The sequence below is a fragment of the Salmo salar genome, chromosome ssa21, assembly GCF_905237065.1.
Source record: "Salmo salar chromosome ssa21, Ssal_v3.1, whole genome shotgun sequence".
Taxonomy (NCBI): domain Eukaryota; kingdom Metazoa; phylum Chordata; class Actinopteri; order Salmoniformes; family Salmonidae; genus Salmo; species Salmo salar.
Window position 1 is genome coordinate 51,861,782 of NC_059462.1, and position 15,944 is coordinate 51,877,725.

A 15,944-nucleotide genomic window follows, 5' to 3' on the forward strand; every position below is an offset into this window, starting at 1 on the left:
TTTTAGAAAGATTTGCACAAATATGAAAAGCTAGATGTTTCATCATAAAACATTCATACAAGGGACAAACTTAAATTGAGGAGATCTTTACTTGATTCATAAGGTATATTCATTTTTAAATGTTAAGAGATGTGTATTAAAAAATACGACATTTTATACTGTTGCCTCATATGAAAATGTTGAGCTCAAATCCAAAATGCTAGATTGAGTCAAGAGACATTTTATTTTGTACCTTTACCACTTTTCTCCCCAATTGGTAGCTATAGTATTATTCCATCGCTGCAACTCCCCTACAGACTTGGGAGAAGCTAATCATGAAGCAACAAGACTTGAATTATGTGGATAATAATAAAATAAATTGTTGGGGTTGATACATTTTTCATTAGCAAATCAAGTCTGACATTTTAAAGTGGAAATTACAAACTTCAGAAGCCTTTTAAAACCTTGAATGCACTACAAGATTGCATTTCCTGCTCAGCAACAAAAGGGTGATCAAATGAAGATCCTACATCTGTATATGACAGAGAAGTAGGTCTCCTCTATAAAGTAAATTTATATCTGAACTATGTGTTAGGTGAAAAGTGTGCCTGTTCCAACCTAAAAAGAGATCTGTCAGAATAATACCAAAGCCTTTTCATTACAGGAGAATCAATGAATAAGCGTTTTATTACAGGTAAAAAAAAAAGACAATTCAAACTTCTCTAAAAATCCACTCCACCAACCATCACACCTAATGCATTTCATCTGCAGCCACACTCATCCACCACCATATCCTGGTAGTGACGTAGGACAACGTTGTCATTGTTGTCATAGTAGAGCATGGATACAGGTGACAGGCGGATGGGTACGCAGCAGGGCTGGGGTGTGCCATGGGGGTCCAGGGAGTGCACCAGTGTCTGCAGGATGGCATGGTTGGTGCCATTCAGGCTCTCGCTCAGTGGGAACGGGCACTCTCCGTGGCAGTAGTTGGCCAGATAGCCCTGTGGAGCGATGATCCAGTCCTGCCAGCCCACATCCTTGAAGTCAATGTAGAGGCGGCGCGGCTTACACACGTTGCTGGGTGTAACCGGCAGGTAGACGGCGCTCCTCCTCTGCCGAGAGCGGCACTGGAGTGGATTCAGGGATACAACCACCAGGGAGGCATGGAACTCTGGGAGGGTTACGGTCGGCCTTAACGGGACGGCGTTCGCCAGGTTCTGGGCCATGAAGATGTCCGTCGCCTGGGTGTGGACGGGGTGTGGCTGCAGCTCCAGCACCAGGCCATAGTTATGACCCGGTTTACGCCAGTTCTCTGCCAGCGCTGTGAGGTCCAGGGTGAGGGATCCGGCCTCTGGTTCCAGCTGCACCGACTGGGACAGCACCAGCCTGCGGTGGGCGTCGTGGCTCGTTCCCCTCAGGGTCACACGCAACACCTTGTACAGGGACACGCTGAGCGCCTGTGGGCCCAGGAGGAACCTTGGTGTGCGGAACATGTCCCACTGGAACTTGATTTCCAGCTGCGCCAGAGAGAGCTGCTCCACGGGCTGCAGGACAGACATGTTGAAGAACATGTATTTCTCCACACAGCTGTGGCAGCTGCCGCTCCAGCCTGACACCAGTCTACCTGCAGAGGACAGACAAAAGAAATAAGACATTAGGTCTACACTCTAGATTCTAGAAGTAGGACCTAGGTTTCAATTGACAACATAATTTGCATTGTGAAGCCAATAAACAAAGCAAATGCTCCAACTTTGTCCTCATTTATTTTTCATTGGTTATTTTACCGGGGTAAAGACAGTTTCAAGTTGGATATTCGACGGATATTCACACTTTCAAACCTCAATAGCTTTCAAACAACTTGAGCCACAGACTCCAAATAAGTGTCATGATGTTGGAAAAACTGCACAGGTCCTATTTTCATGATTTGGACATTAATTCACATTCCAAAGCTAATAAACATGTGAGCAGCATTTTGTATTCCTAGTTTAATTAGTTAGGGAGTGTCGACAAACTTATTTTACATTCAAATTTCAATAGCTCCTTGGTCCTGTGACCTGACCTCAAACAAGGTTCAGAATGTCCACTGACTATACCTTCATCTTCATCTTAAATCTGTAAGCTTTGCAGGCCTTCATTTTACATGGGTGTTAAAAAAAAACTTTTTTAAATGTTTGACGTTAACAAAATGTTCCAGCCTCGCAATAACTATCTTTCACATGGACACTGAAAAGATCCACAAATGGATGCATGTGGTTTGGATCAAGGACAGGAGAGGTGCTTAAAAGGAAGGCGCACAGGTAGGCCTCATGAAAAACAATGTTTCATATGCTCTTTTTAAAATCACAGTAACAGGCAGTGCTTTGTCAGTCAAATTTGTCAGTGAGCTTGATAAGGTGAAAGAATCCTTTTCATAGCATCACTTTCATATACTGTACATTAAGACAAATCCTTGTACGTTGAGTATTAGAACGCAGTTTCCATAACCTGATAATGACTTGATATTTGAGTGCATTCACAACAAGCCACTTGCAGACAACTTACAAAATGCAATAGTGCATTTGAGGGTTTGTTTTTCTGATGAAAGTAGTTATTTGATGCATGGCCTACTATTTCTAACTGGAAGAATTTGCACCTAAATCAATTTTGGAAAAAGGAATTTATGCATTTTTGTGAAGAGGTATGAGGGTTGTGATATGGGTCATTTAATAGTAAAATCACTTAATGAATCAATACATTCGTATATTGCTTCCCCAGTATCTGCATGAACCATCAGGCCAAGTGTTTTTGGTTGACCTGCTGGACAGAAAGAGGAATCAGAACACACTGCATTCAAATTCAGATCTTAGTTATTCCATTTTTACTGGATCTAATACATATAAGCATTTTACATTCATAAGTGTAATAATTTTTTATGACATACTGTGAAAAACTCATGGCTGCTGGCTCTCACTTTCAGACATGCGCAGCGCAGACTGAAAGGGGAAGGGTAGCTCTTGACTTGGACCACAGGGGTTCTCTGTAAAGAGAGAGAAATCCAAAAAAGGCACAGACACACCCCTTGACTTTCAATTGGCACCGTTGACCTGTATGTATTCTCTCCTTATTGGCTCTGTGGTGCACAGTCTGGCAGTCTGACTAAAGTGCCAGAGGTATGAGGAGAGACATCCTCCTTTGTATTAATGGGCACAAATATTTCCTAACACTTTGAATCCTATTCTTGGACAGTTAGAAGACAATGCATCAATGCAAAACTTTTTCTTTTTTTTTAAAACTAATTTCTGTCCATGAGTAACCTCACCCTTGTGGGTCTATGGGTGTTTGGGCCAATAAAGTGCCAACTCAATTCTACCACTGACTAGTCTCTCATGCCCCTATGAACGGAGACACAGGGCAATAGTTTTTAATCTAAACCAGGCCTTTCTTACTGGAGTACACTAACCCCTAATTGGGGCTCTTTTCTTGACACAGAGTAGCAGTTTACCAGATAAGCAGTTAAGAAGATCAAAAAGTAGATTGTTGTAAGGGTGTATTACATCCTGTGCTGGCCCCATTGTCATATCCATTCTGGATTCTGAGTGGTAAAATCAGAGCTGAAAAATGCCTCTATGTATGTGTATACATTTTCCACCCAAGATAGAACTGCCAAAGGGGGTGGAGTTGCAATCTACTGCAGAGACTGCCTGCAGAGTTCTGTCATGCTATCTAGGTCTGTGCCCAAACAGTTCGAGCTTCTACTTCTAAAAATCCACCTTTTCAGAAGTAAGTCTCTCACTGTTGCTGCTTGTTACAGACCCCCCTCAGCTGCGCCCTGGACATCAATGATGTCGCTCTTGCGGCAGGTGATTCTCTGATCCGCCTCTATGCAGACGACACCATTCTATATACACTTCTGCCCGTTCTTTGGACACTTATTAACCTCCATACGAGCTTCAATGCCATACAACTCTCCTTCCGCGGCCTCCAACTGCTCTTAAATGCAAGTAAAACTAAACACATGCTCTTCAAACAATCGCTGCCCGCACTTAGAATATGTGGATAACTACAAATACCTAGGTGTCTGGTTAGACTAAACTCTCCTTCAAGACTCATATTAAGCATCTCCAATCCAAAATTAAAATCAGGAATCAGCTTCCTATTTCGCAACAAAGCATCCTTCACTAATGCTGCCAAACATAACCTAGTCAGTTTTACAATCCTACCGGTCCTTGACTTCGGCGATCTCATTTACAAAATAGCCTCCAACACACTACTCAGCAAATTGGATGCAGTCTATCACAGTGCCATCCATTTTGTCACCAAAGCCCCATATACTACACACCACTGCGACCTGTACGCTCTCGTTGGCTGGTCCTCGCTTCATATTCGTCGCCAAACCCACTGGCTCCAGGTCATCTATAAGTACTTGTTAGGAAAAGCTCCGCCTTATCTCTGCTCACCATAGCAGCACGCGCTCCAGCAGGTATATTTCACTGGTCACCCCCAAAGCCAATTCCTCCTTTGGCCACCTTTCCTTCCAGTTCTCTGCTGCCAATGACTGGAACAAATTGCAAAAAAAAATTAAACAAAAAAAATAAATAAAAAAATAATAATAATTCACTGAAGCTGGAGACTCATATCTCCCTCACTATCTTTAAGCGTCAGTTATCAGAGCAGCTTACAGATCATTGCACCTGTACATAGCCCATCTAACTACTTCATCCCCATATTTTTTTGTTGTTGCTACTGTCATGACGTTGGCCTGTGGGTAAGGTTTATGACCCCCCCCATAAATACCTTTCCCCCTTCCCCTCTCTTACTGACCCTACTGAAGGACTGCTGTCCTGTTAAATAGAGAGTCTGGGAACATCAAACAAAATGTGGAAAGGTACCACATATTTTGTTAATAAAACCAGTTGGAAATATGCTTGGGAACGTAATGAGTATGTATGTCAGTTCGGTTGTCATCTGAGACATTATGACTGATGACAGGACGACATAAATTGTATCTGAGAAAGTATACACCCTCTAGTTATCAGAGTCACATGGAATTGTTATGCAATTGAAATGTTTGATATTGAAATTGTTTGTTAGGAGATGAAATGTAATTTTAGCTTCCAAATGAGAGATTTGGGTTTTCATAAGGAAAGTGCCCTGCTCGATCAGTAACCCAACCCTGTGAAGAGACAGGGGTTATAAACGATGAAACACCTCCCTCCCCCTCTCCACTATATAATCCTTTGATGAAAAGATAACCACGTTGTTCCAGTACGAGAGGTCTGCAGCCTCTACGTTAGAAGGACACACATGTCAAGGACAGAACTAAGCCAACCTCGGCGTGAGCTATGGTATTAACTTTGAGCTTATTCACTACAGAAGTGCTACTTCCTAGCCGTTGAGTTTGCAGCGGCCGCTGCTTACGTGGGCTAGGAAAGGACGGACGACGGATCCAGTCTAACAACCAGACGAAGATACCACCACGTATCCAATCGACCACCATTGACATTCTTCCGAAAACAGGGAGATCTGTTGGCCAACCCGGCCAGCATCTACGACCAATCTACCGAAGCGCAGCTCAGAGTAAATATTTATTGCATTTTCCTTTTCCAAATGGGCGGTAATTTAGAATGCATAAGATAATGCATTTACGATAGCATAGCTGCTGTTTCTTCGTTCCTAAATCTTCCCGCTCTTTCATTCAAGCCCAACCCCCTTTCCTTTGTGTAACCAGCCGTCATATCTGTTCCGTCTACCGGGACGTTTTCTGTATGACATTGTATTCTGTGCATTTGTCATTCTGTGTGATTAGTTAGGTATTTAGTAAATAAATAATTAAACCCAATTTTGTATTGCTGATTCAACTTGTTAGCCAGGGTTCGTGAAGATAGCCAACAATTTACAACTTTCATTATGAGACTGAAAATAAGACAAGGGTTAATATTGACTGCTATCGAGGTAAAATATTACAAAGTATTTTAAGAGTTTATTCGGAAGATAACAGCTCTATAAACGTTCTTCCGTGGTGCCCCGACTTTCTAGTTAATTACATTTACATGATTAGCTTAAATCAGGTAATATTAATTACAGAGAAATCATTTTATAAGTTAGCATGTCATATCACTTAATCCGGCATAGCCAAAGACACGACACTCCGTTGCACCCCAGTATCTCTACTTGCACATTCATCTTCAGCACATCACTCCAGTGTTCATTTGCGAAATTATAATTACTTCGCCACTACAGCCTATTTATTGCCTTACCTCCTTAATCTTACTTCATTTGCACACACTGTATATAGACTTTTCTATTGTGTTATTGACTGTACATTTGTTTCTTCCATGTGTAACTGTTGTCGTTTGCGTCACACTGCTTTGCTTTGGCTCAGTTGGTAGAGCATGGTGTTTGAACGCCAGGGTTGTGGGTTCATTTCCCACGGGGGGGCCAGTATGGAGAAAAAATAAAATAAATGTATGAAATGAATTGAAATGTATGCATTCACTACTGTAAGTCACTCTGGATAAGAGCGTCTGCTAAATGACTAAAATGTAATGTAAATCTTGGCCAGGTCAGTTGTAAATGAGAACTTGTTCTCAACTGGCTTACCTGGTTGAATAAAGCTGAAATACATTTGAAAAAAAATACTGTATGTGGGAATATCTTATGTCCATCCTACATGTAGTGTTAGTTCATGGTGAAGACAACTGGGTGGAAAGGAGGGGAAATAACTCACCCTGCTGCAGGACACCTTCAGCTGCGAGGTCTATGTAATGCACGTTTGATAGTTATATTTTCTATAATGAATGGTTAGCTGTTATGTGACAATTAGGTCAAAAACTATTTGATTTTTTGGTGTAGATGGCCAAGCAAGTTGCACAGAACTTGCCCAACATCCCCTCCCAAATTGATATGGAACCTTCAAAAACACATGGAGCAACTGCGAAAAGAAATAGCTGAGGATATACTAAAAATGTCTGGTATGTAAAGACATTTAATTCAAAGTAAATTCTATATTTTTATGTAGTTGTGTGGGACAGCCATATGTTCAGTTCATGCCTATGATTTCAGAGTTCAAAGTCAACTGCTTTTTGTGTGCCACTGATAAGGAACCTGGATGTGGCCCGAAGACTGACTGGGTTAGTAACTTTATTACATTTTGACAACAGTGACGGCATGTAAGACAATTTATGATATAATACAATGGATGGCTAATACGTCAATTATTTTTTTACCTTTACTTAACTAGGCAAGTCAGTTAAGAACAAATTCTTATTTTCAATGACAGCCTAGGAACAGTGGGTTAACTGCCTTGTTCAGGGGCAGAATGACAGATTTTTACCTTGTCAGCTCGGGGATTTGATCTTGCAACCTTTCAGTTACTAGTCCAACGCTCTAACCACTAGGTTACCATACTGCATTGATATTTGATATTATTTATAACGTGTTTTAGATTGAATGTTTTGCATGCCAACGGTGGTTTCATGTGCTATGCCTAGGAATGAAGACAAAAGAGTTCAGAGTAAAGAACAAACAGGAAGTGCAGTCTTTGTTGTTGAAAATGTATGTTATACCCCATCCACACTGAAGAGGCTCTGAAATGTACATCAACCAGGGATAAAGAGAAAGTTAACACTGAAATGTTTCATACTTAATTGAAGTGTCTGTTGACATGTTGGAAAAGATTAAAGGTCTACAATTTCTGTTAAATTTGTCAATATTACATTTTTAGTCATTGATTTACTGGCCACCATTACTGTGGTTACATGTTCAGTATATGTCTTGACCAGCAAACTCACTGCAGCCTACCTCACTAGCTCACTCTCCATCCCGGCATTGGACAATTAATAACATGACTCTCGTACTTTGCCCTTTATGGTTGATAATAAAGATGAAAGAAGATGTCTCTCTCCTATTGTGTACCGCTGTTAAATACTGTGGAAAAATTTAAAACATGGAAAATAAGTACTTATAAGTACCAATTGTTATAGATAAATATTAAAGAAAAGGGTAAACATTGGACTGAACCCCCTAATTGTCAAACTAATATTAATGTACAACAATATAGAAGAGACATGACTAGAGGTTATGCAATATGGATGTATATCCACTACACACTTCTTAGGTGTGTAAATGACATGACCAAGGAGCTATTGAAATTTAAAACCATGACAAATGTACGTTACACCGAGTGATTTTACAGTACACAAACAAGAGCGTGCAATATAAGTGTAGTCATTGTACATTCTGCACCATGTTTGAAGTCGGTCGGTCACAAGACCAAGGAGCTATTGAAATTTGAAATGTAGAAAAATTCATGTAAAATCATGTGAAATGGACAAACTAAAGGGTGTGCAATGTGTAGGCCCACTGAGTGGACATTCTGAACCTTGTTTGAAGTCACTAGGTCACATGACCAATGAACTACTGAAATTCCAAAATGTAAATAAATAATAACAACAACGTGTGCAATGTGCGTCTATGCCATCGGGTTAGCTACAACTAGTTATTAAAGTTTTAGGAGTAATGGTTAAAAAGTTATTGAAAATGTTGATTCATCACCATGTTGACGGTCCCTAACTGCTGTTGGTGGACTTAAGGAAAACTACAGGCGAATATCCAACCTGAAACTCTTAACCTCGGTGGTTAATTTTGGCCCCAAAACAAAGTGAAGGAACTCTTAAATAACAAACATGTTCGAAAATGGACTGTGTATGACTATGTAGCTCAATAATGAATTGATCTCAAATTGTCATTCTGAGAACATTTTCAAACCCGATATTCCCTCTGTCATCCGCTGATCTTAAAGGGGCAACCTGCCTTTCCAACAATAAGTGTTTACCGCGCCACTTTTTAGGTAAATAGCAGAGTGATTTGGCTGCAGAAATGTAACCTAACCACTGAAATTCATACAGACGCAATGAAGGTCCATTCATTATAATCAAAATGATAGTTTTAACCATGTTTTCAGGCTATACAGTTTACACTCAGATGTTACTTAATTGTTTTACAAACAAGGTAAGACAAGCTTATATTTGGAGTTTAGTAAAGGGTACAACCGTTGAACTAAACTCATGGGGCATTACTTATCAGTTATATTAAATCAATGAGTAGCCTTTATATCGTTAATTTAATGTTTAAAAATTTTTTTTAAATTAAAGTAACAATTGCAGAGTGACCCTTTTAACCACACAGAACAAAGTACTACAGGATAGCCGCATGATGGAAGGAAAGACAGGAATAAAACTCACCTTGGTCCTGCACAAATCGAACAATGTTTCCGCGAACTCCATACTCAGACACCATGCACGGGTCGCTTTCCCGGGTGTCGTTCTCCCGGGTGCCGGTACGTTTGAACATCCTCCACAACACCGAGGGAACGCGGCGGTGTTCTGACGGCTTTGGCCGAGCTGAGAGGCCCAACGAATTTAAAAACAAGCGCTCCTGAGTCTTCAAATCTTCTCCATTTCCTAAAGCAGACGCACTAATGGATAAAATAGCTAGGGCTAAAATTACCAAAGTCTCCATTCTTCGCGTTTGACCTAGGCTTTGCTACAAACAAACTAGACTAACCTACCGCATGTGTTTTGCTTTTCTATCTGTCCCACATTTGCTTGTGAATTTAAAAGTCCCTGCGTGCCCATGTGTGATTGATCATTGGCGCTGATTGATTGGCATCCCGGATGGTTTCTATCGACACCTAGGTGCGAGACTGCATAGACAAGCTATGCTAATGAGGACCTCTCACACAGATAAAGAGCATTTGACTAAAATCTACAAAAGTTACATTCCAGTTAGCCTACCTCAATTATGCCTGCTTTTCTTGAGTTTCTATCATTATGACAGATCGAAAACAATTGTATTTCTGCTATCTCTATCCAAATTAATCTCTTGAGTATCTTGACATTAACTGTCTCCTGATGTAATGTGGCATATTTCTATGGACACTAGAGGTGCTTCTTTGCACTGTGATGATGCCAGGTTTCCCAAATTGGGATCAGGGAGCTAATGGCAATCATTCAGATGTGCTGTCCAATCCAATTTCACTAGCAATATCACAATATCACTGGTTCATTGATGATGATTTCCTGCATCAGTTAACAAGGGCCATGGCAATGGCTGCCTCCTCTGGGTCAGACACAAACTGGTCATAGACCAAACAAACCACTTATTATCAACAGTGATGAGTTATTTAACTCCCTACAGATGTGTGAAATATTATCAACAGTGATGGATATGTTATCTCCAGCAGGGCCATAGCTATATATGAATTTCATTTTTATTTATTTAAAAATATATATTTTAGGGACTCAGTCAGGGTCTCAAATGACTGTTCAGAGTTAGAATAGTAAAATGAACAGGGTGCAATTTAGAAACATGATTGTGCATCAGCACTTTTCCTCTTGTTATATGTCAGTCACTGACAGACACTCAATTAGCCCGTGTCATTAAAACATTTTTAGTCAAGTTAGTCTAGCCAGCTAAACTTGAAGTAATCATGGTCAAATTATCGACCTGGAACGTGCCCATGGGCCCTGACCTCAAGTGGGCCCCCATTCATTTTGTTAGTCACTCTCACTCAGATATATTGACATGGCATAAATCATGGCAAAGTGTGTAGAATTGCAGGAAATTTGTTGTAAAACTGCAACAACAAAAGCAGTTCTGTAAAGCAAATGTATTTGTTTACCTTTTGTTAATAAAATACTTTTTTCTGCTAACAGATCCATCTGTACGTATTCAATTATAGTTTTTAATCCCTGTTCTGAGTTAATGTGTAATGGGTATTTGTATAGCTAATAGGGTATGTGCAGTGTTAGGATTAGTTACTTAAAATAGTTATATATTATGCTGAACAAAAATATAAATGCAACATGTATTGGTCCCATGTTTCATGACCTGAAATAAAAGTTCTCAGAAATGCATGGTGGTGGATGCATCATGTTATGGGTAGGCTTGTCATCGGCAAGGAATAGGGAGTTTTTCAGGATAAAAATAAACAGAATAGATCCATGCACAGGAAAAATCCTTGTGGAAAACCTGGTTGTCTGCTTTCCAACAGACACTGGGAGACAAATTCACCTTTCAGCAGGACAACCTAATACACAAGGCCAAATATACACTGTAGTTGCTTACCAAGACGACATTGAATGTTCCTGAGGGGCCTTGTTACAGTTTTGCCTTAAATCTACTTAAAAATCTATGCCAAGATTTGAAGATGGCTGTCTAGCAATGATCAACAACCAACTTGACAGAGGTTGAAGAGTTTTAAAAAGAATCATGTGCAAATATTGTAAATTCCATGTGTGCAAATCTCTTAAAGACTTACCCAGAAGGACTCACAGCTGTAAACGCTGCCAAAGGTGATTCTAACAAGTAATGACTCAGAGGTGTGAATACTTAATATTTCATTTTCAATAAAAGGTGACTTTCTATAATGTTTCCTCATGTGAAAATGTTGATCTCAAATCCAAAATGCTGGAGTAAAGACAAATAGATTTTTTTACTGCAGTGAAACAAAGAGGACAGGGATTGCTTTCAGTATGTGCAGTGGCTAGAGGATGGCAGGGCAATCCAAAATCGGTGACAGGGATAACTTGACTTTACAAATGTAGGATCTTAATTTGATCCAGTTTGCTACAGCAGGAAAAGAATCACGCAGCAACAAGACATATGATTTATGTGGATTACAATTAATGGACATTTTTTAGTAGGGCAAATCAATTCTTACATTTTAATGTGTAAATTACTAACTTTAGACTCCTTGAATACACTACAAGTATGCATTTCCTGCTGGGAAGGAAAATTCTCAGCAATGAAAGAGTGATCAAATGAAGATCCTACATCTGTATATGACAGATAAGTCTCTTTTATAAAGTCAATTTAAATCTGAACTTTCGGTTTAAGGTGAAAAGTGTGCCGGTGCCAAACTGAGAAGAGACCATTGGTGATTTTAGCATGTAAATCTTGTTTGGATTTTTTTTTAATTAAGGTGGGATGCATGCCAGCAAAGCCGCAACACGACACTAAACAATACATTAATTGCACTATAATGGTGACAAACGGTGCCCACAAAAGGCCTACATAAAGCTGTCCCAACATTTTACCACTGCTACACCTGTCTTTCAGCGGAGCCTTGTCTGGCAGCGAAACAGTTAATTCAGCCTGATTTACTGCCTTTTAAAAAAACATAGCTGATATGGCTGACTTGCTTTAACAAATGTGGTTTCTAATGACAATTCAGATGTACAAACTATGGCATAAGGGGACGACAAGTGGATAAGAGGCAATCCGTAATTACGATTAAGACATTAATGAGCGAGCTAGGAAGGACGTAGTCAATATAACTATTTGTTTAGCACTTTTGATATGTAAAGTGACATAATTCAGAACATGGGCCGTTCTTACAGTGTTCTCCCTGTACACCAAGTCTGAACCGTAGGATAAATAAAGGTGGCATATAAGCAGACAATGAAAGCTCTTACAATATTCTATGATTACAGGCTACATGTGCACCACCAAGTCAGAACAGTAGGCAAAATTAAGAGGGGTCAATAGACCAAATTATTAGGGTGAGGCACATGAGCTAGTAACGTCTTACTACACAACATACACTTAGGATTACTTTCTTAGCTACAGTATACATATCTCCCTAGCATGTTATATCATTTATGCAATAGCATACAATACATTTTTGGACTCACCTTGTTGTGCTGTGCTCACTTGAACAGGAAGGTGGCGCGGCGGTCCTTCATGGGCATATTTTGTCATCGGTCTGGCATTGTCTGGATTTATGGTGCTTTCAAAACAAATGGGAACTCGGAAAAAAACAAGGTTGAATCATGATGACGTCATTGATCTTCAGAGACCGGATCTACAATTCCGAGTTGGATGACTGTTCAAATCGTATTTTCCCAGTCGTAGCTAGTTTATTCCCGACTTCAAGTTATCTTGAACTCACTGAAGCCAAGTTTTCGCAGTTCCGAGTTAATTGTTTTGACCGCGGCACAAATCATTCTTTATTGACAGCGTGGCCAATGTTGAATGTTTATAATTTTAAACTTGGAAAAGAACCCCTTAATCCCAGATTGGGGACCACACAGCCACTCCACAGAATAGCAGGCTAGTGATTGCTTTGCAATGCTTGCAGTTAGCCACTGTCACTGATTCCTTCCAAACCAGTAATTGTTGAATTTGCGATTTCCAACTTGTTGTGTAATGTTTACGTCCAATGGCCGATGAGCACCGATACGTTTTATCTATAATTTATATTCATATGACAAGGATCAAAAAGGATTTACCAGTAGATTGTCGACTTGATTCATGATGACTCTTAGCTAAGACTTGGAAGTATGACGTTGACATGATCAGTCCAATCAAAGCTACTGTAGATATAATGTGAATTGATATCATTTTATCTGTGGCCAATGACCTTAAGCCTTCTAGGATGGACACTTCCAATGTAACTATGGCAGCACCCAAGGGGCTAGAATTTTCATGTTCTACCCTTAGATTTGGCGGTGACATAGTGTCCCCATGAGTGACAGAACACTGAGCCAATCACGGCGCAATGCTCCGTATTTTCTGCTGGCTTGCCCCACCACCACAGAAAACACTGGGCTAGGCTGAAACACCTGCATTTTGGAGCTGCCTTACTCAAGAAAACAAAAAAAGAGACCATGTTTGTATGAGGCTTTATTAACTCAATGATGTATATTTTTTTTACAATGTTTGCAAACTGATATAACACGTATTAATGCAAATTAACATGCAAAACAGGCAAGCCCCCACAAAAAATATATAAACTCAGCAAAAAAAGGAACGTCCTCTCACTGTCAACTGCATTTATTTTCAGCAAACTTAACATGTGTAAATGTTTGTATGAACATAACAAGATTCAACAACTGAAACATAAACTGAACAAGTTCCACAGACATGTAACTAATCAGAAATGGAATAGTGTGTCCCTGAACAAAGGGGGGGGTTCAAAATCAAAAGTAACAGTCAGTATCTGGTGTGGCCACCAGCTGCATTGAGTCCTGCAGTGCATCTCCTCCTCATGGACTTAACCAGGTTTGCCAGTTCTTGCTGTGAGATGTTACCCCACTCTTCCACCAAGGCACCTGCAAGTTTCCGGACATTTCTGGGGGGGAATGGCCCTAGACCTCACCCTCCGATCCAACAGGTTCCAGACGTGCTCAATGGGATTGCGATCCGGGCTCTTTGCTGGCCATGACAGAACACTGACATTCCGGTCTGTAATGCTCATTCCTTCGACGATAAACGTGAATCCAACCATCACCCCTGGTGAGACACAACCGCGACTCGTCAGTGAAGAGCACTTTTTGCCAGTCCTGTCTGGTCCAGCGATGGTGGGTTTGTGTCCATAGGCGACATTGTTGCCGGTGATGTCTGCCTTACAACAGGCCTACAAGCCCTCAGTCCAGCCTATTGCGGACAGTCTGAGCACTGATAGAGGGATTGTGCGTTCCTGGTGTAACTCGGGCAGTTGTTGTTGCCATCCTGTACCTGTCCCGCAGGTGTGACGTTTGGCTGTACCGATCCTGTGCAGGTGTTGTTACATGTGGTCTGCCACTGCGAGGAAGATCAGCTGTCCGTCCTGTCTCCCTGTAGCGCTCTTATGCGTCTCACAGTACGGACATTGAAATGTATTGCCCTGGCCACATCTGCAGTCCTCATGCCTCCTTGCTGCATGCCTAAGGCACTTTCACGCAGATGAGCAGGGACCCTGGGCATCTTTCTTTTGGCAGCCCACGTCCTTGAAGTCGATGTAGAGGAGGCGCGGCTTACACACGTTGCTGGGTGTAACCGGCAGGTAGACGGCGCTCCTCTTCTGCCGAGAGCGGCACTGGAGTGGATTCAGGAATACAACCACCAGGGAGGTATGGAACTCTGGGAGGGTTACGGTCGGCCCTAACGGGACGCGTTCGACCAGGTTCTGGGCCATGAAGATGCCCGTCGCCTGGGTGTGGCTGCAGCTCCAGCACCAGGCCATAGTTATGAACAGATGTTTCTCCACACAGCCGTGCAGCTGCCGCTCCAGCCTGACACCAGTCTACCTGCAGAGGACAGACAACAACAAAAAAGTCATTAGGTCTACACTCTAGAAGTAGGACCTAGATTTCAATTGACAGTTTTTGGAAGGTCACAGTCAATATCGGCCTTTAGCTGCATAAACAAACCAAATGCTCTCTGACCTTGTCCCCCTTGTTTCCTTTTTTTTCATTGGTCAATTTTGGCCCTAAAACAACAGGAGTGAAGGAACTCCAGATGTAATTGTTTAAAAAAAAAAAGAAAATGGTACAATATCTGTAAAATATCAAACATGTTCAAATATGGATTGTGTAGGCCCATGTAGCTCAATGACTCAATTCATATATATATATATTTAAAACAGACATTCCCTCTGTCATCCACTGATCTTAAAGGGGAAATCTGCCACCTTTTAGGAAAACAGCCGAGGGATGTGGCTGTAGAAATGTAGCCTAACCACTCAAATTCATACAGACGCATTGAAGGCCCATCCAGGATATCAAAATTATAGTTTTAACCATGTTCTCAGGCTATACAGTGTTGGTTTACAATTACATTTTTACAAACAAGCTTTTATTATTTCTCTGTCTGTCCCACATTTGCTTGTGAATTTAAAAGTCCCTGCGTGCCCATGTGTGATTGATCATTGGCGCTGATTGATTGGCATCCCGGATGGTTTCTATCGACACCTAGGTGCGAGACTGCATAGACAAGCTATGCTAATGAGGACCTATCTCACAGATAAAGAGCATTTGACTAAAATCTACAAAAAGTTACCTTCAAGTTAGCCTACCTCAATTATGCCTGCTTTTCTTGAGTTTTCTATCATTATGACAGAATGAAGACAATTGTATTTCTGCTATCTCTATCCAAATTAATCTCTGAGGATCTTGACATTAATCAAATCAAATGTATTTCTAAAGCCCTTCTTTTACATCAGC

General features: G+C 40.9%; 1 protein-coding gene and 1 long non-coding RNA gene across 2 annotated transcripts; one reads left to right on the forward strand and one right to left on the reverse strand.

Moving 5' to 3' along the window:
• Positions 1–647: 647 nt before the first annotated feature.
• On the reverse strand, positions 648–9,808 carry gdf3 (growth differentiation factor 3). The gene is made up of 2 exons (XM_014165635.2): positions 9,201–9,808; positions 648–1,603 (listed from the first exon to the last, which is right to left on the reverse strand). The coding sequence occupies exons 1-2, from the start codon at positions 9,475–9,477 to the stop codon at positions 741–743; spliced, it is 1,140 nt and encodes a 379-aa protein (XP_014021110.1). The 5' UTR covers positions 9,478–9,808; the 3' UTR covers positions 648–740.
• Positions 5,433–7,659, forward strand: LOC106582480 (uncharacterized). Its single transcript, XR_001323325.2, has 4 exons — positions 5,433–5,535; positions 6,811–6,929; positions 7,021–7,088; positions 7,449–7,659. It is a non-coding gene; the product is annotated as an uncharacterized lncRNA (long non-coding RNA).
• Positions 9,809–15,944: the final 6,136 nt, after the last annotated feature.